A 19,752-nucleotide genomic window follows, 5' to 3' on the forward strand; every position below is an offset into this window, starting at 1 on the left:
TCAAGTAGCTGGGACTCAATGTCCATGAGACACTGGAGAGTGAAAAAAAAAAGCAAACTACATAATGACACACATCCACACAGGAAGCATCCTGAGAGGAAACCTGCAATGGTCAATTTTCCTTTTTTTTTTTTTTTTTTTTTTTGTCTTTTTAGGGCTGCTTCCCACAGCATATAGAGGTTCCCAGACTAGGGGTCTAATCGGAGCTGTAGCCATGCAAACTCCTATACTATTTTATAATAAAAATAAAACAAAAAAAAAATCCAGTTGCAGGAATTCCCATCGTGGTGCAGTGGTTAACGAATCCAACTAGGAACCATGAGGTTGTGGGTTCGATCCTTGGCCTTGCTCAGTGAGTTAAGGATCCGGCGTTGCCATGAGCTGTGGTGTAGGTTGCAGACGAGGCTCGGATCCTGCGTTGCTGTGGCTCTGGCGTAGGCCGGTGGCTACAGCTCCGATTGGACCCCTAGCCTGGGAACCTCCATATGCCGCGGGAGCAGCCCAAGAAATGACAAAAAGACACACACACCAAAATCCAGTTGCTTAAAGACTCCTTTAAAGTCAGTTTCAGAATGACCTTGGAAGGTGACATTTACACACTGCAGAAGTCGTAGATGACACTCTAGAGAGACGTCCAGATCTGCTGGAACCGACCCACCCTCCTCTTCGCAAACCCCTTTTGTTTGTTTTCTGCTAGGCCGGCAGCAGGCGGACGTTCCCAGGCCAGGATCCCAACACCACCACAGCAGGGACATCGCCAGGCCCTTAACCCACTGACCCACCAGGGAGCTCCAGCAAAGCTTTTTCACTGGCCTTCCCCAGCCCAGTTTCCAGCTGACGGTGGAGCAGGGCTGTTCCCTGGAACCTCTTCTGGAGGGGACCCCAACTCCAGAGAACCGCTCAGAGTGTGGGTGTGGACACCCTCCCGCCCCAGCCCAGCCGCCTTCGTCTCCCTTCCATGGGGGCACCTTGCTCCAGCCTCTTCCCTCCCGTCCCTGACCCTTGTCCTTCAGGACCAGGTGTCAAGGACAGCCGCCTAGTACTTGTTTTCTTAGATATTTATTTAGCTTTCCCTCTTCCGGACTCCCCCGCCCTCCCTCTTTGCAGCCTGCACTTGCCAGCGCCAAATAACCACTCCACGCAGCCTTTCAAGTATTTGTTCTCTTCCTACGCCATTGAGGAGGCCGAAAATGATCATAATTACAGTGAATTTCAGAAGGAGGCAGGCTCACAGGCTCCCCGGGGTCCGAGATTCTTCAACCAGCCCCTGCTAGCTTTCCTCAGCCCCTCCCCCCGCCTCTGACGACTCTCTTCTCCTCCTTTTCTTCAAAATGCCCCCCCCCCCGGTGGTGGGGGGGCTGGAGGCAGGGGTCTGCTGGAGGTCGGGGGTCTACATGGTAATATTCTGCTTCATCTCACACACCCAGCGTTTCACTTGCTGGCAGAAATCATCATTCCAGCGGCCGTCCCCCTGGATCTCGACACAGTCCTCGCTGCCCCCCAGCTCGTGCCCCTGCCAGTCGTCTGGTTGCAGGGCACCCCAGTTCCTAGGAAGGCAGGACAGAGCTCAGCTCCAGATGCCCCCCACCCCCAGCCCAGCAACCCTCACCCCCAGCTCAGAAAAGCACGACCTCGGGGTTTGGGGTGTGTGTGCAGGGAGCAGCAGCTGCAGCCTTGGAGGCGGGGAGCCTGGGGATGGTTGGAGAATTTGGTCCCTGAGGGAGTGGGGAGGCGAGGCCACTTACTTGTAGCCGTTCCCATAGTCTGTGCCATCCACCCATTTCCAGGAACCGTCACTGTCGGTGAGACCTATCCACGTTTGAAAGGGGTTCGTGCGTTGTGCAATGAATTTCTGGAAGACATGCAGGAGGGCAATTTCTAGGCCTGTGTACCACCACGTGGGCTTTCGCTGTGGTTCCCTCAGCCCTCCCCAGCCTGATCTGCCCCCAGGTTGAAGCATCAGCTCCCCATACTAGTTCCTGCATTTTCCTCTGCATCCTCAGCATCGTACAGTGACCACTGACTGGGCTAACCCTCACGCCAAGTGCTTTACCAAGAGGATCCTAGTTAATCCTTACGAAGTCCTCTAAGTTGGGTGCCCTAAGGATTCACACTTTCCACGGGAGGTTAAGGAACTCGGTGGCAGCCAGCAGAGTCCAGAGCCTGAGGGCCAGTGCCCAAGTTCAGGACCTCTGCCCCCTGACCGGGCCCCCCACTTCACACCTAACTCACAGCTGTTAGACTCAGATTCTAGTCTTCTGTCTTCCACCCAGAGCCCCAAATTCTCGGGATCCTGACCTGGGCTCTTGCCCCTGCTGCCCCCATGGACCCCAGCACCCCACTGAAGCTTGCCTCTTGAGTACCTCTGCTCCTGTTTCTATGTGTAGCTGTCATTTCTAGAGTTTTCCAGGCCTTGGAGCACCCAAGTGTGGACCCACTGCCCACAGCCCTGTTGCGACTTGGCTACGCGGGGTCTGGCAGTCGGAGCTCTGGAGGATGCCCTGTGTGTGAGGGGCAGCCCCACCATCCAGCTGGCAGGGGCCGGGGGTGGGGGGGGAAAGCTGTCTATGAGGTGGCTTCCCAGGACTCCGGCACTTCTCCTGGGACAAGGGACCCCCCAGGTGGCTTTCTCTTACAGCTACGGCTGCCTCTGGGGCCTTGAGGTCCCTGGTTTGGGAGGACGGCAGGGGGAGGGTGTGGTCGCCTTGTTTTAGGAGGAAACAGAGCGATGGGCTGATCAACATGCACATGTAGCTGTTCCCTCTGACACCACATGAAGCGGCTCCAGCTGCATTTGGAGGGAATTTTCCTAATTCCACTCTCACTTCCTAGAGACACAACTAAGATTACAGCGAGTCGCCTCCTCCGAAGGCAGAGAGGGGAGCACCCCTGAAGGCCTTGAAAAGGAAGAAGAGAAGAGGAAGGACGCAACGGTGATATCAACAAGAAAAGTGGGCATTCTCGTCGCGGCTCAGCAGAAACAAATCTGACTAGTATCCATGGGGACACAGGTTCGATCCCTGGCCTCGCTCAGTGGTTTAAGGATCCAGTGTGGCATAGGCCAGAAGCTGTGCCTCCAATTCAACCCCTAGCCTGAGAACTTCTATGTCACTGGTGCAGCCCTAAAAAGCAAAAAGGCAAAAAAAAAAAAAAAAAAAAAAAAAAAAAGGATGGAAAATGTGCTTTGTAAAGAAGTCATGTTTCAAAACATGAGAGGATACTGAGCAACAACTTACATCCTCAAAAATATTAAAGAGGAGATGAATGATATAAAAATATGAAAAGGAGTTCCCATCACGGTGCAATGGAAAAAATCTGACTGGGAATCATGAGGTTGCGGGTTCGATCCCTGGCCTCGCTCAGCGGGTTAAGGATCCAGTGTTGCCGTGAGCTATGGTGTAGGTTGCAGAAGCAGCTCGGATCTGGTATGGCTATGGCTGTGGTGTAGGTTGGCGGCTACAGCTCCGATTAGACCCCGAGCCTGGGAACTTCCATATATGCCGTGGGAGCGGCCCCTTTAGAAAAGGCAAAAAGACCAAAAAATAAAAATTAAAAAAAAAATAAATAAAATTATGAAAGAAGAAAGGTAACACTGATAAGTAAAGGGAAGAAACTGAAGAGAAAATCTTTTTTTCTTTTTTTTTTTTTGCGCTTTTCAGGGCCACATTTTCAGATGGAGGTGCCCAGGCTGGGGGTCCAATCAGAGCTACAGCTGCCAGCCTATGCCACAGGCACCGCCACATCAGATCTGAGCCACAGGTCACAGCAACACCAGATCCTTAATCCACAGAGCGAGGCCAGGGATCGAACCCGCAACCTCATGGTTCCGAGTCGGATTCGTTCCCACTGAGCCACAACGGGAACTCCCATGAAGAGAAAATTTTGAGCTACATGAAACAAACAAACAGCAACCTAGGAAAAAAACCAAGTCTGAAATACGAAAGATAGGCTTGCAAAAAGGACCCAGAAGACAGCGGAAAAAAGAGAAAGATGGAAGTAAGCAGCAACCAGATGATGGCTGCAGATGATGGAGATAATTTTGGATGATGTGATCCAGGGGAAAAGACAACAAATGGACGTGAAAAAAATTATTCAAATATGTGGCTTAAGAAAGTCTTCCCAAATGTTATAAAACCTAACTTCGTGGTTAACAGGACTCTCCTTAGAGCAAAAATACAGACAGAATAGCAACACAGAGATATATCTGGATGAGGCTAATGAAATCCAAAGACAGAAGAGACTCTAACTGAACAGTATGGAGGTGCCTTTGAAAGCTAAAAATAGAACAACCAAATGATGCTGCAATCCCACTCCTAGGCATCTATCCAGAGAAAAATCTAATTCGAAAACACACATACATTCTACTGTTCACTGTAGCACTATTTACTACACCCAAGACAGGGAAGCAACCTACATGTCCATCGACAGAGGACTGGATGAAGAAGATGTGGGGCGTATACACAGTGGATACTAGGAGTTCCCATTGCAGCTCGGCAGTGACGAACCCTACTAGTATCCACGAGGATGCGGGTTCGATCCCTGGCCTTGATTGGTGGGTTAAGGATCTGGCGTTGCCGTGAGCTGTGGTGTAGGTCACAGACGTGGCTTGGATCCTGAGTTTCTGTGGCTGTGGTGCAGGCTGGAAGCTGCAGCTCCGATTCAACCCCTAACCTGGGAACTTCCATATGGCGTGAGAGTGGTGCTACGAAGGCAAAAAGACCAAGAAAAAAGAAAAAGAAAAAAGATACAAAAGAATTTATTTATAAAACAGAAGCAGCCTCACAAACTTGGAAAGCAAATTTAGGATTACCAAAGGGGAAAGGTGGGGGAGACTTGGATTAACATACACACACTACTATATATAAAATAATCAACAAGAACCTACTGCAGGGAGTTCCCGTCATGGCTCAGTGGTTAACGAATCCAACTAGGAACCATGGGGTTGTGGGTTCGATCCCTGGCCTTGCTCAGTGGGTTAACGATCCGGCGTTGCCGTGAGCGGTGGTGTAGGTCACAAACACGGCTCAGATCTGGCATTGCTGTGGCTCTGGCGTAGGCTGGCAGCTACAGCTCTGATTAAACCCCTAGCCTGGGAACCTCCATATGCCACAGGAGCATCCCTAGAAAAGGCAAAAGACCAAAAAAAAAAAAACAAAACCCTCTGTATGTCACAGAGAACTGCACTCAATATTCTGTAATAACCTACATGGGAAAAGAATCTGAAAAAGAATATGGGTATACGCATAACTCAACCACTGGGCTGTACCCCTGAAACTAAGACAAGAGTGTACAACGATCATACTCTGATATAAAATCAAAATTAATAAAATATTAAAATGCAAAATAAAAATAAATATCCAAAAAAGAGAAATGCTATATTTAACTGTGTGCGATCCAGCAATTTTGTTAAACTTACGGTTTAGGATCTAATGCATTATGTGTCGAGTACTTTTATGTAATCTCAAACCATAAACATACAATCTGTGATTACGGATAATTTAACATTTTAAATCAACTGTATTTAAATCAACTGTATTTAAAAAAATTTAAAGGTGATTTAATATCTTCCTAAAAAAGAGAAAAGACTCCAACTCTTTGTGCCAACACATAAGGAATGCGGGAAGAAATGAATGAGCCATTATTGCACACGGAAAAGCGAGGATTTCATCAAAGACTGTTGCTTGCATGTCAAAGATGCTTCATGTACATCTGCAATAATCAAGGGATCCTGGGAGTTCCCTTCGTTGCGCAGTGGTTAACGAATCCGACTAGGAACCATGAGGTTGTGGGTTTGATCCCTGGCCTTGCTCAGTGGGTTAAGGATCCGGTTTTGCCGTGAGCTGTGGCGTAGGTTGCAGACTCTGCTCAGATCCCGTGTTACTGTGGCTCTGGTGTAGACCAGCGGCTCCAGCTCGGATTTGACCCCTAGCCTGGGAACCTCCATAGGCTCCGGGGGTGGCCCTTAGAAAAGGCAAAAAGACAAAAAAAGAAAAAAAAAAAAAATCAAGGGATCCTATTTATCTGAAAAGCGTAATCTCCTGCCATACCATTTTACATGAAATGACTGTCCAACAACCTACTCATTTTTGCCTTAAATCCATAGCTCGGTTGGAATAGTTTCACACACAAAAAAGGTTCTTTCCCTAGGTAACAGCTCGGTAGGTTTTCCCGCCTTGATTCCTCTTTGTCCCTGCGATCTCAGGCCCCGGTGTGCAGCTTGTTTAAGCATTGCAAAATGTCAATACCCAAACAAAGGAGACCAGAAACAAACCCCTGCTATCACAGAATCTTGTTGTAGAAACTGAGAAACACTGACATGTAATGAAACCGTATTCCCTTTGTTCCCTCCTCTTTGTAAATGATTTGCTTCCCCCTCCTTCACGTATAAACAAACAGAAAAGTGTTTGTAAAAAAAAAAAAAGAACGAGCCATTATAAACTTCAAAGTTGCTAGGAGATAATCTTAATTGTTTTCAACACAGAAAAGAAATGATAATTATGTGACATGATAAAGGCGAAAGTAACACGGATCCATCACCCCTATTGCAGTGTGTGAATGCATCAAACCAGTTTGTTCTACACCTCAAACTTACACGGTATTATATGTCAATAATTTTTCCATTTTTAAAAAGAGAATAGAATGAGGCATGCGAAGCAGGGGGCCAGTCTCATCTTTCATATGGAAAGTTACACACACTCTTTCATGTTTTGAAGCCAATAACTTTCAGCCCATCCTTTAAAGTTGTGACAGCAATTACTAATATAACTAAAAACAAGCTACATCTAGTCGAAAATACCACAGAAGAGAAAACAAAAAGGATACAGCTCATATTGCAAGTGGAAGAATAAAAGAAAAAAAAAAAGAGTTCCCGTCATGGGGCAGCAGAAACAAATCTGTCCAGGAACCATGAGGTTGCGGGTTTGATCCCTGGCCTTGCTCAGTGGGTTAAGGATCTGGCATTGCCGTGAGCTGTGGTGTAGGTCGCAGACACAGCTCAGATCCCGTGTGACTGTGGCTGTGGTGTAGGCCGGCGGCTACAGCTCTGATTGGACCCCTGGCCTAGGAACCTCCATACGCTGTGGGAGCGGCCCTAGAAAAGGCAAAAAGACAAAATAAATAAATAAATAATAAAAAAATTAAAATATGAGCGAGCCCAGAAATAAACCCATACACCTACAGTCATTCTACAGCAAAGGAGGCAAGAATACACAATGGACAAAAGACAGGCTCTTTAACAAGTGGTGCTGGGAAAGCTGGACTGATACATGTAAATCAATGAACTTTGACCACTCCCCCACAGCTACCCAAAGATAAACTCAAAATGGGTTAAAGACCTAAATATAAGACATGACACCATGAAACTGCTAGAAGAGTCCACAGGCAAAATATTCTCGGACATAAAGCACAGCAATATTTTCTTAGATCCGTTTCCCAAAGGAAAAGAAACAGACGCGAAAATAAATAAACGGGGGGGAAAAAGTTCCCTGGTGGCCTAGTGGCTGAGGATTCAGCATTGTCATTGCTGTGGCACAAAGTTTGATCCCTGGCCGGGGAACTTCTGCATGCCTCAGTTGCGGCCAAAAAAAAAAAAAACAAAACAAAACCAGATCACATGAAACTTGAGAGATTTTGCACCGCAAAGGCAAACCATACACGAAACTAAAAGACAACTACAGAATGAGAGAAAATACCTCAAATGATGGGGTTACACCCAAAATATACAAACAGTGCCGACAACTCAATATCGAAAACACAAATAACCCAATCCAAAAAACGGACAGAAGGCCGAAATAGGTATTTCTCTACAGGACATACAGACGGCCAACAGGTACATGAAAAGATGCTCAACACCACTAATTATTAGAGAAATGCCAATCAAACCCACAGTGGGGTTGTCATCTCACACGGGTCAGAATGGCCAGCATCGGAAGTCTTCAAATAGGAGCTCCCGTTGTCATTCAGCAGTTAAGAACCTGACTAGTAACCATGAAGATGCAGATTCAATCCCTGGCCTTGCTCAGTGGGTTAAGGATCCCATATTGCTGTGGCTGTGGTATAGGCCAGCAGCTGCAGTTCCAGTTCAACCCCTAGCCTGAGAACTTCCACATGCCACAGGTGCAGATTTTAAAAAAAGGGAGTTCCCGTCGTGGCGCAGTGGTTAATGAATCTGACTAGGAACCATGAAGTTGTGGGTTCGATCCCTGGCCTCGCCCAGTGGGTTAAGGATCTGGTGTTGCCATGAGCTGTGGTGTAGGTTGCAGACATGGCTCAGATCTCGAGTTGCTGTGGCGAAGGCCGGCAGCTACAGCTCCGATTAGACCCCTAGCCTGGGAACCTCCATGTGCCATGGGTGTGGCCCGAGAAAATACAAAAAAAACCAACAAAACTAAAAAGAGAGCTACCATATGATCTAGCAATCCTACCCCTAGGTATATATCTGGGAAAGATGAAAACGCTAATTCTAAAAGTTACACGCACCTCCGTGTTCACCGCAGTACTATTTACAATAGCCAAGACATGGAAGCAACCTGAGTGTATACACACACAAACACTCTCATGCACACAAGGAAATATTACTCAGCCACGAAAAATAACCATATTGCCATTTGCAGTAACGGTATCAGGGTTTATCAATGATCATACTCAAGGGATTATCACACCAAGTGAAATAAATCAGACAAATATTATGATATCACTCATATGGAATCTAAAAAATAATACAAATGGATCTATGTACAAAACAGAAATGGACTCAGACATAGCAAACAAACATGGTTATCAAAGGGGACTGGCGGGGAGGGATAAATTAGGAGTGTGGGATTAGTAGAAAACGAATATTTTTTAGATAAAAAATAGATAAGTGACAAGGATTTGCTGTAGAGCATAGGGAACTATATTCAATATCTTGTAATAATCTAAAATGGGAAAAAATCTGAAAATACTGAATCGCTTTGCTATATATCTCAAACACAATTTTGTAAGTCAACTCTACCTCCTTTAAACATGTTTTTAAAATTTGAAAATGTAAATGAGATATACTCACCTCTAAAAGGCAAAAAGGCGCTTACATATTCAGTTTTTAAAAACCAAAAACAGGAGTTCCCACCCTGGCACAGTGGGTTAAGAATCCAAATGCAGCAGCTCGGGTCACTGCGGAGGTGCGGGTTTGATCCCCAGCCTGGCAGAGGCGGGTTAAAGGATCTGATGTTGCCGCACCCGCAGCAGAGGTCACAGCTGTGGCTCGGATTCCATCTCTGGCCCAGGATCTTCCATATGCTTCGGGTGTGGCCATCACATAAAAAATAAAATTAAAATAATTTTAAAAATTGAAATTAAAAAACAAACACAAAACTTATACATAACCTATAGGAGAAATACCTTCAGCTTGTAGAGTAGCGTCACTTGTTTTTAAAGTTGATGAGTTTATTGGGGAATTTTAAGAGGCAAAGACGCCCTAAGGGACAGAAAATTCTGGAAAACGTCCCTTTTCAAGCCAAGCAGAGGTCTGGCCTTGAGCTCCCCAAAAGGACAAGATGCTACTTCATCAGAATAGTGATGCTTGGGAGGAACTTTAAAAATCTCAAAGCCCAGGATGAATCCAAGATTAATTAAATCAAATCTTTGTGTGTGAGACCAGGTGTCAATGTTTTTTTTGTTGTTTTTTTTTTTGTTTTTGTCTTTTGTCTTTTTTGTTGTTGTTGCTATTTCTTGGGCCGCTCCCGCGGCATATGGAGGTTCCCAGGCTAGGGGTCCAATCGGAGCTGTAGCCACCGGCCTACGCCAGAGCCACAGCAACGCGGGATCCGAGCCGCGTCTGCAACCTACACCACAGCTCACGGCAACGCCGGATCGTTAACCCACTGAGCAAGGGCAGGGACCGAACCCACAACCTCATGGTTCCTAGTCGGATTCGTTAACCACTGCGCCACGACGGGAACTCCAGGTGTCAATGTTTTAAATTCCTCAAGAGCTTACAGTATACTGCCAAGGCTGAGACTCACTCATCTAAAACAGAGACGCAAATAGGCTGGAGACAAAGAATGGACAGAGATACATTAAGCAGATGCCAGCGAAAAGACATCAAGGACCAGTCTCTTCATATCACATGAAGATGAATTCAAGGCCAAAAGCACCAAACAGAACACCGGCGTTGACTTCATCAGGACGGAGCTACGAGCCCACCCACCATGAAGTCGTCACCAGCATGAACCAGCTGTGGATCAAATCACAGTCGACTCAAGTCTTTTTTTTGGCCACCCCTCCACCCCCATGGCATGCAGATGCTCCCAGGCCGGGGATGGAACCTGCGCCAGTGCAGTGACAAGGCCAGGTCCTTAACATACTAGGACACCAGGGAACTCCAAACTACCAAAGTCTTAGGTGGACCTGCATGCAATTGGCATTTTACAGGCCAATACTGATAAAATAGTGACAAGTTCAACCCGATCAGTGAAGCAATATGTTTGTAACCATCCTACCATGCACATATAGATCTAGTTAGCACTTACTAGTTGTGTGGCAAGTTGCTTCACCTCTGTTCTTTAGTTCCCTCATCTCTATGCCCCTCCAAGTGGAGTTAACAAGAGTGCTCAACGCACAGGGTGGGAGGATCCAAGGACTGGATTATGAAAGGCCCTGACACATAGGAAGGACTCAGTAAATGATAGCATCGACTTTTCCCAAAAAATGTCCTCCCTGTTCTAACAGCCGGACGCCTCCCTGTACTTGGTGTTTGGGGCTGTGGTCTGGGGGCAGCAGAGGGCACGGGAGAGCTGGGGCGCCTTGGGGGGACACAGTAACCCATGGCAGGTGAGTCCCTGAGACCATCACACCCCAAGGCCAGCACCCAGCAAGCGGAAGCTGTGCCTCTCCACTGTGTTCTCCACCCAAGTCCTGGCCATCCAGCTCATCCTGCCCCGCGTCCTGTCTCCTGACCTGCTCATCACCTGGTCACCTGCTCCTGTTCCTCTGTCCCAGGTCCCGGCTGTAATCCCCCACCTCTTAGAATCAGTGGCTCCTCCACCACGAATCTCCCAGAGCTCTGCCAGACCCCTGCTTCCGGACTCTTCCTCAGGTCAAGAGTAACAAAACAAGCCTGACCCAGCCTCCCAGAGTTCGCGGTCCCGAGGTTTCCTCCCGTCTTGGGGAAGAGGACGGTGTCACCTGCTCCTCTCTGGAGTTGATGACCACGAGGTGGGCGTTCTCTAGCTGGCAGTACTTCTCAGCCTCGGCCCAGGCCTTCCCAGAGCGAGAGAACCAGTAGCAGCTGCCTTCATAGTCCACCCAGTTAACCGGGCAGCATTCCGTGCCTGAGGGGATCGGGGCGAGAGGGAGATGAGATCCAGCTGGAGGCGGCAGGCTCAAGGGACGGGAGACCACCCCGCTCCTTACCGTTGCTCTGGAGGAACACCAACCGACAAGTCAGCGTGCGCACATCCCTCGGGAAGTGCTTCAGATGAAGGCGCAAGGTGGCATGATCTGGGGGGGCGGGGGGGGCGACGGACGACAATGGTGAGGCCAGTGCGCATGCCCCAGCTACCAGGACGCCTGCGTTCGGCGGAGGAAACACGACACGCACACACGCATGCACGCGCGTACGCACGCACGCACGCATTCAAAGGAGGGTCTCTGACCTGCCTTCAGGTCTTGCTGCTGTTTTTCCATCTTGGCTTCCAGAGATGTCACCTTGTCACCTGCGCTGCCTCCTGCAACAGAGGAAAGCTAAGCTGTTTTCCCGCCCCGACATCCTCACGCCACTGGACCACAGATCCTGGACTTGGGGCGCACCGCGCTCTGGTCTCTCCGACTCCGCCCAGTTTTCCCTGCACTGCACGCTGGTTTTCTGAAGCACAAACTGCTCGGGCCGCTCCCCTGTTAAATTCTTCCAAGAGATCCCCATTTTCTTAAAGCCCCACGAGTTAGCACAGCTTGCCTGCATGGCCTGGCCCTAGGCACCTCTCTGGCCCACCCCTCCTGCCCCATTGAAAGTGGTCACAGTCCCAGAATGTACAGTGGTCTTCCTCCCGCCGCGGTCATCACAGACTCTGTGCTTTACCTGGCTCCACCCTCCATCCCTTAACCCCTATTCATCCTCCAGGGGCCTTCTGCACAGGAATCGGCATCTGTGGAAGCCTTCCCCAGCTTCTCCCACTGAGTTATCTGCCCGGGTCTGTGCCCCGGTCCCCAGCATCCGGAACACACCCATATAGTAGACCCAGCACGGAGCCCAGCCAACCCACGGGGACAAACCAACCCCTTGACCAGCCAGCCCACCCAGTCCCTCCCTTTGGGGGAGCACCCACTCACCACGGGTGCTTAGCGTCAGCATCTCCATCAGGAGGCTGGAGGAGAAGTTGCTGAACGTTTCCTTTAGGGTCTGCAGTTCCATTTGCAGTTGTGTTCCTTGCCCGAAGACAGTGGAAAGGGGACAAAGTGGAAGGGACTGTGTCCCATATGACAGCCCCCCATCACTGTCCACGTGCCTTCCCCTTCACTGCCGCTAACTGCCTCCATCCCCTCCTCGTCATGGCTCTCGTTGCCCCCAGCACTGCCCGCCTCTCCTCCCCCATGGCTGCCCCATCCCTGTGACCCTCACTTTGGGACCCCACCACACAGACAGCCACCAGCATCAGGACGTTGAAGCCCAGGACAAGCAGACTGAGGCGGAGCTTGGAGCAGAGACGTTGCAGCACAAGAGGCTGGGGAAGAGGTGTCCCTGGAAGAGAAGGGGCGTCAGAGGCCAGGAAGCCAGAGAGCGACGGGGAGCACCAGGGGAGCAGAGGAAGCGCAGCGCCGGGTGGGTGGGAAGAAAGGAGACGGGGTGGGGGGTGCTGGTGCGTAAGACCATGGGCTTTATCCTGTGTTCATGCATCGTGCACGCACACACACACACATTTGCACACACACCCACAGGAACACATACAAACATGCACACACACAGGTGCATCCAGCACACATGCACCCGATGGTCACATCGTCGGTGTGCACAGCCCTGATCTTGGACCTGGGGGTCCTAGAAACCAGATCCTGTGTGCTTTAAATTTGTCTGGGCCCCTCAGACCAATCCCACCCTGTGACAACCGCCCCCAGTTCCACTGGGATCCTTAAGTCCAGGGCATTCCACTGCGCACCCATCCCCAGCAGCCGCCCTCCACCCCACCCCACCCCGAACGCCCATCCTCTCGTCTCCCACCACTGGGGGCCCTCCGCCCTTGACCCTCAGAAGCCCTGGTCCCACCATACACCCTCTCCCCTCAGGCTCAGTCACCCCACAGAAACCTCTCCTTTCCCTCAACCAAGCCAAGACCCCCCCGTCACACACAGCTGCACACATATTTTTCATTTCACGCTCCTGCATACACACACTCTCATCAGCACATGCCCTCACGCACACACACTAAATGTCACGTCCTCTTACACACATGCACACGCAGAGCTTCCCCCCCCCCCGCGCGCCCCCGCCCCGGATTCTCAGAGCTCTGGGCTCCTGCCTGAGCTCCCTCTCTCATGTGTATCACACTCAGGCACCCCCACATCCACCCAGAACCCCTGACCCCTCACACCAAGGATTGTCAGCTTCGTCCACGTGGGCCATACCCAGGCCCTTCTCCTACCCTAGAGAGGCAGGTCCCCGACGCACCCCTTGCCACTCGGCACAGCCTCCCCCTTGCCTCTCGCTTCCTACAAGGCTTCCCCTCTCCCAGGCCACACGGTCTTCCCCGCCCCTGGGGACCCCGCGGCTGAGCCCTGACCCTCTCTCCAGCACCGTCCATTCAACGGGCCCTTGGCTTGCTTCCCAAACCGACGTACGACCTGTAAGTCCCGACTCTGGGTCCACTCAGCATCTGCCCCCTGGACCTCTGCCCTGAAACCAGACCCTCCCACAGCTGATCCAGCTGTGCCATCAACTGGCTCTGAGGTCAGGAGCCAGTTGATTTAAGTGACAAATCTAAAAGAATCAAACCCACAGGCATCGACAGCAGAGGGATGGTCCCCAGGGGCTGGGGACACGGGGAGTTGCGGATCAACAGGTTCCAATTTTGTCGTGCAAGTCGAGTGCGTTCTGGAGAGCTGCCTACAATGCTGTTCCTGAACTCACAAGGGGCCGCTGGACCCTTTAAAATGCCTTAAGAGGAGTTCCCGTCGTGGCGCAGTGGTTAATGAATCCGACTAGGAACCATGAGGTTGCGGGTTCGGTCCCCGCCCTTGCTCAGTGGGTTAATGATCCGGCGTTGCCGTGAGCTGTGGTGTAGGTTGCAGACACGGCTCGGATCCCATGTTGCTGTGGCTCTGGCGTAGGCCGGTGGCTACAGCTCCGATTCGACCTCTAGCCTGGGAACCTCCATATGCCGCAGGAGGGGCCCAAGAAATAGCAAAAATAAATAAATAAATAAATAAATAAATAAATAAATAAATAAAATAAAATGCCTTAAGAGGGTAGATCTCGGAGTGCCTGCTGTGGCACAGTGGGTTAATGATCCGGCTTACGGCTCTGGAAGCCCTGGGTTCAGTCCCCAGCCCAGCACGGCAAGTTAAGGATCCGGCGTTGCTGCAGCTGTGGTGTAGGTCACAGCTCTGCCTCAGATTCAGTCCCTGACCTGGGACCTTCCGTATGCCATGTGAAGTGGCAAAAAAAAAAAAAAAAAAAAAAAAGAGTTTCTCCCCCTCCCCGAAAAAAAAAAGAGGGTGGATCTCATATTCAGTGTTCTTCTTACTGCAATTTAAAAAAAAAAAAAAAAAGGGGGGGGGGGAGTTCCCGTCATGGCGCAGTGGTTAACGAATCTGACTAGGAACCATGAGGTTGCAGGTTCGGTCCCTGCCCTTGCTCAGTGGGTTAACGATCTGGCGTTGCCGTGAGCTGTGGTGTAGGTTGCAGACACGGCTCAGATCCCGCGTTGCTGTGGCTCTGGCATAGGCCGGTGGCTACAGCTCTGATTAGAACCCTAGCCTGGGAACCTCCATATGCCGCAGGAGCGGCCCAAGAAATAGCAAAAAAGACAAAAAAAAAAAAAAAAGAAAAAGAAAAAGAAAATTTAAAAAAAATGGGGTAGGAACAGTAGCTGCCTGATTGGACTGTTCTGAGAGTGAAATGAAACATATCAAGTGCAGCTCAGGCGAGTTTGAAAGTCAGAGTCTTCTAAACATGGAGGCAGAGGCACTAGATCCACCCTACTGCCAGAAACAAGCCGAACAAAAAGCAGAGAGCTATAAGAAAAAATGTTTCCTTTTCCTTTTTTCTTATGGCCACACCCTCTGCATATAGAAATTCCTGGGCCAGGGATTGAATCTGAGCCCCAGCTGTGGCAACACCACATCCTTGAATCTACTGCACCAGGCTGGGGATCAAATCCACGCCTCCAAATCGACCCTAGCCAGGGCAGTCAAATTCTTAACCCACTGTGCCACAGCGGGAACTCCAAGAAACAACATTTTTTGAGATACTGGAATTCAGGAAACAAAGACAAGTGATCCCTGTGGAGACAGGAAACCAACAAGACAAGTCATCAGACAGCCCCAGCCTCCAGGTAGGACAAAGTTTGCAGGCCATGGGGCAGGGAGGGGAGAGCCAAGCAGAGCCCAGCAGACTGCTTGCCATAAAGAGATGGATCTGGGAGTTCCTGCTGTGGCTCAGCCGTAACAAACCTGACTAGTATCCATGAGGATGCAAGTTGGATCCCTGGCCTCACTTAGTGGGTTAAGGATCCAGCGTTGGGAGTTCCCGTCGTGGCGCAGTGGTTAACAAATCCGACTAGGAACCATGAGGTTGCAGGTTCGGTCCCTGCCCCTGCTCAGTGGGTTAACGATCCGGCGTTGCCATGAGCTGTGGTGTAGGTTGCAGACGCTGCTCGGATCCCATGTTGCTGTGGCTCTGGCGTAGGCCGGTGGCTACAGCTCCGATTCAACCCCTAGCCTGGGAACCTCCATATGCCGTGGGAGCGGCCCAAGAAATAGCAACAACAACAACAATAACAAAGACAAAAAGACAAAAAAAAAAAAAAAAAAAGGATCCAGCGTTGCCATGAACTGTGGGGAAGCCTCACAGATGAGGCTCAGATCTGGCATTGCTGTGGCTGTGGTTAGGCTGGCAGCTACAGCTCCGATTTGACCCCTGGCCCGGGAACTTCCATGTGCCATGAACACGGCCCTTTGAAGAGAGAGAGAGAGAGAGGGAGATGGAGCTGAGAGTCTGGAGAGCAAGGCAGTCAGAGGTCACAGGGCAGAGGATCAGAGAATCCCAGAGACCTGCTCAGGCAAGCTGAGTACTGATCACCACATGCATGTGGGGAAAACTGGCCAAGGCCAGGAGGAAAACAACCCAAAAGCCTTAGGGAAGAATGCCTGGCACTCACACAGGGCCGGGAATAGTGCCATTCCCACCAGCCAGACTGGAAAACTCATAACCCACAGGGCAGTGGGTAAAGTACCCAAGAAGCTCTTGCCTCAGTAGAGCTTCAGACCCATCTAACACACCATAAAAGCAAAACCCAGGAGTTCCCGTTGCGGTTCAGTGAGTTAAGAACTCAACACAGCGTCGGTAAGGATATGAGTTCCATCCCTGGCCTCGCTCACTGGATTAAGGATCTGGCATGGCCTCGAGCTGTGGTGTAGGCTGCAGACGTGGCTCGGATCCGGTGTTGCCATGGCTGGGGCATAGGCCAGCAGCTGCAGCTCCAATTCAACCCTTTGTCTGAAAACTTTCTTTCTTTCTTTTTTTTTTTTTTTTGTCTTTTTGCTATTTCTTGGGCCGCTCCCGCGGCATATGGAGGTTCCCAGGCTAGGGGTCCAATCGGAGCTGTAGCCACCGGCCTACGCCAGAGCCACAGCAACGCGGGATCCGAGCCGCGTCTGCAACCTACACCACAGCTCACGGCCACGCCGGATCCTTAACCCACTGAGCAAGGGCAGGGACCGAACCCACAACCTCATGGTTCCTAGTCGGATTCGTTAACCACTGCGCCACAACGGGAACTCCTGTCTGAAAACTTTCATGTGCCTTAGGTGTGGCTGTTTCAAAAGCAAAACCCAAAAGGATCCAATTGACTCTAAGTTACTTGACTGCATCTCAGAACAGATCTCAAGCATCTTTTTTTTTTTTTTTTTGCCTATTCTAGGGACGCTCCCTCGGCATATGGAGGTTCCTGGGCTAGGGGTCTAATTGGAGCTGTAGCTGCCAGCCTACACCACAATCACAGCAACACGGGATCCGAGCCGCGTCTGTGACCTACACCACAGCTCACAGCAACGCTGGATCCTTAACCCACTGAGCAAGGCCAGGGATGGAACCCGCAACCTCGTGGTTCCCAGTTGGATTCATTAACCACTGAGCCACAACAGGAACTCCAAGACCTCAAGCATCTTTAGAGGAGTACAAATATGCCCAGGACATAACAGGGTAAAATGCCCAGTGTCCAGCACCCAATCAGAGGTTACCAGGCATACAAAGCAACAGGAAAACACAACTCATGATAAGGAGGTTAATCAATCTACCAAAACTAAGCCAGAACTGACAGAACTGTTAGGATTAGCAGACAAGGGCATCAAAAGAGTTCTTGTCAACTTCCCTTGTGGTGCAGCAGGGGAAGGATCTGGCATTGTCACCGCAGCAGCTCCGGTAGCTGCTGTGGCCAGAGTTCTGTCCCTGGCCTGGGAATTTCTACATGCTGCCGGCACAGCCCCCCAAAATGCTCAAATAGTTATTGTAACTCTTGTATTCCATTTTTCAAAAGTTAAGGAGAAGCTGGTGGGGATTCCTGTGCTCTGCCCCCCACTGTTTCTGCCCCGTCCAGGTCCCACCCCGCCACAGCACCAGCCTTCCCTGGGTCTGCCAGCCTCAGGAAGGAGAGGGTCCCTAAACCTCCCATCCCCTTCCCTGAGCTTTGAGCCCTGGCTGCCACACAGCCTAGAATTGTTCAGATCTTTCTCACCTGAAAACCATCTCCCAGACACTTGGGGCCTTTGGTTAAGATTTGCTAAAGAAGGAGTTCCCGTCGTGGCACAGTGGTTAACGAATCCAACTAGGAACCAAGAGGATGAAGGTTCGGTCCCTGGCCTTGCTCAGTGGGTTAAGGATCCAGTGTTGCCATGAGCTGTGGTGTAGGTCGCAGACACGGCTCTGATCCCACGTTGCTGTGGCCCTGGCGTAGGCCAGCGGCTACAACTCGGATTAGACCCCTAGCCTGGGAACCTCCATATGCCGCGAAGTGGCCCCAGAAAAGGCAAAAAGACAAAAAAAAAGAAAAAATTGCTAGAGAAGAATCCAGGCAGAGGGATTGGGGGGAAAGTAGGAATCTTCTAGAATCTTCCAGGACCTCTATGTATTCTTTCCCTAGAACACACACCCATCCCCACTCCCTCCCCACCCCCCACCCCCACACACACAGCACATGCTGCTCAGGTTGGAAGGAAGAGGAACCATCCCTGGGGGCCTGGGGGTGGAGAAGGAGGTGACCACAGGGGACAGTCCCTGGTCATGGAGTGAATGTGACAGAGAACTCCCAGGGACTGAGAGTGACCAGGAGCTAGGCTGACACTGGACACTTGCCTTTCCAGATTGGGTCTTCTCTCTTGGGACGGTACCCAGCGCCTGGGCCCTCACCTCTGCCCAGCTGGTGGTCGTTCTCCTCGGAGTCCAGCTGCTGGATGTCCTGGAAGTCCCTCGCCATGCTGGGTCCTGGGCTGCAACTGGACCGGGGTGGGGGGGGCCTCTCTTTCAGGGCTGATGCTTGTGCTCAGAGGCTAATTTGGGGGGAGGGCTGATGGATGTGGGGTGAGGGTGGGTCAAGGCAATGGTTTGGCTTGGAGGTGAGTTTGGGGCCAAAATACAGCGGGGTCCCATCCCTTCTCAGGAAACTGCTTGGGCCTTGCCATGGCCAGGAGCCTCCCCTCCACAGTTTCCAAATGCCCCCCTAACTTCTCTTCCCATCTGCCCCCCTCCATCCCTGAACCGGGGGCTGTTCCCAGTGCCAGCTGCTCCCCGAGCCTGGGTTACCTGTTAAGGGTATGGCGGGCTGAGTCGTGTTCTCGGGCAGCCCAGGCCCCAGGGCTAAGGAGGGGCAAGAAGCAGAAGAAGTGGGACAGGTGGTGCTGGAGGCTGCGGCAGCGCGGCAGCGAGGGCCAGTCCAGCTGAGGGCTCTGAGCCCGTGCGTCTGAGCGTCCCGGCGCTTCTATCCTGGCATCTCTTGCCCCTGGGACTTTGGACAGTCAATAGGAGTGGAAACCGAGGTGGAACTCAGGCGAATTGTGGTGGGGGCAGGGGGCAGGACTGTCTCTGTCCTTCACAGAGAAGGTGACTCCTGGTCTGTCCCCCTCACCCCCGCAAGCCAGTCACCCCACTCCTCATGGCACGTGGCAAGGTGGGGGGGACAGGAGGAGCCCGGGTGAGGTTTGCTGCTGCTTCCCCTCTGCCCCTCCTCCCCCATTCACTTCCTGCCTCTGACTTTCCCAGAATTCCTGCTTTCTCCAAATATCCCTGCCTGGGATCAGAGGGGGGCGGGCTCTGCGCTCTTGCCCAGTCTGACGTCTGAGCCTAGGCTCCCACATCCTAGGATGTACTGTACACCTGAAATAACAACGCATAGTAGATAGATATGTGTGTGTATATGTATACATAACCTGAAAAAGAGTATATAGTCTCTATACTCAGTTACATATATAACTATACATCCGATATATGTAAGTGATTCGGTTTTATATATTATATATAACATGTGTTATATATAATACATAAGCATATATATATAAAATATTTATATT

The 19,752-nt window shown here is 50.7% G+C and overlaps 1 protein-coding gene across 4 annotated transcripts; it reads right to left on the reverse strand.

Moving 5' to 3' along the window:
* Window positions 1–1,143: 1,143 nt before the first annotated feature.
* ASGR2 (asialoglycoprotein receptor 2) lies at window positions 1,144–19,147 on the reverse strand. 4 transcript variants are annotated; one of them, XM_005669199.3, is made up of 9 exons: window positions 18,989–19,147; window positions 18,596–18,681; window positions 12,596–12,715; window positions 12,307–12,402; window positions 11,634–11,705; window positions 11,392–11,478; window positions 11,164–11,309; window positions 1,746–1,852; window positions 1,144–1,547 (listed from the first exon to the last, which is right to left on the reverse strand). In XM_005669199.3, exons 2-9 carry the CDS (start codon window positions 18,660–18,662, stop codon window positions 1,391–1,393), a joined length of 852 nt encoding a protein of 283 aa, XP_005669256.1. In that variant the 5' UTR covers window positions 18,663–18,681; window positions 18,989–19,147; the 3' UTR covers window positions 1,144–1,390. The 4 variants fall into 4 exon arrangements, with proteins under 4 accessions (XP_005669256.1, XP_013836753.1, XP_005669255.1 ...); XM_013981299.3 differs by having other exon boundaries at window positions 11,101–11,309; XM_005669198.3 differs by having other exon boundaries at window positions 18,542–18,681.
* Window positions 19,148–19,752: the final 605 nt, after the last annotated feature.

This window comes from Sus scrofa, chromosome 12 (genome assembly GCF_054392235.1).
Source record: "Sus scrofa isolate SSC_HxYL_T2T_F1_AM1 chromosome 12, Sscrofa_HxYL_maternal_Yorkshire_Landrace_v2.0, whole genome shotgun sequence".
Classification (NCBI taxonomy): Eukaryota; Metazoa; Chordata; class Mammalia; order Artiodactyla; family Suidae; genus Sus; species Sus scrofa.

Bases quoted from the DNA above. Each gene is read 5' to 3' on its own strand.
- ASGR2 (XM_005669197.3), bottom strand. From the start codon at position 18,662: ATGGCGAGGGACTTCCAGGACATCCAGCAGCTGGACTCCGAGGAGAAC. The intron at 11,310-11,391 runs GTAAGGAGCGGG...CGATCCCCTCAG, and splicing joins GGTGTTCCTCCAGAGCAACG to GCACGGAATGCTGCCCGGTT. The intron at 1,853-11,100 runs GTCAGGCTTGTT...CATGTCTTCCAG, and splicing joins CGCGAACTCTGGGAGGCTGG to AAATTCATTGCACAACGCAC.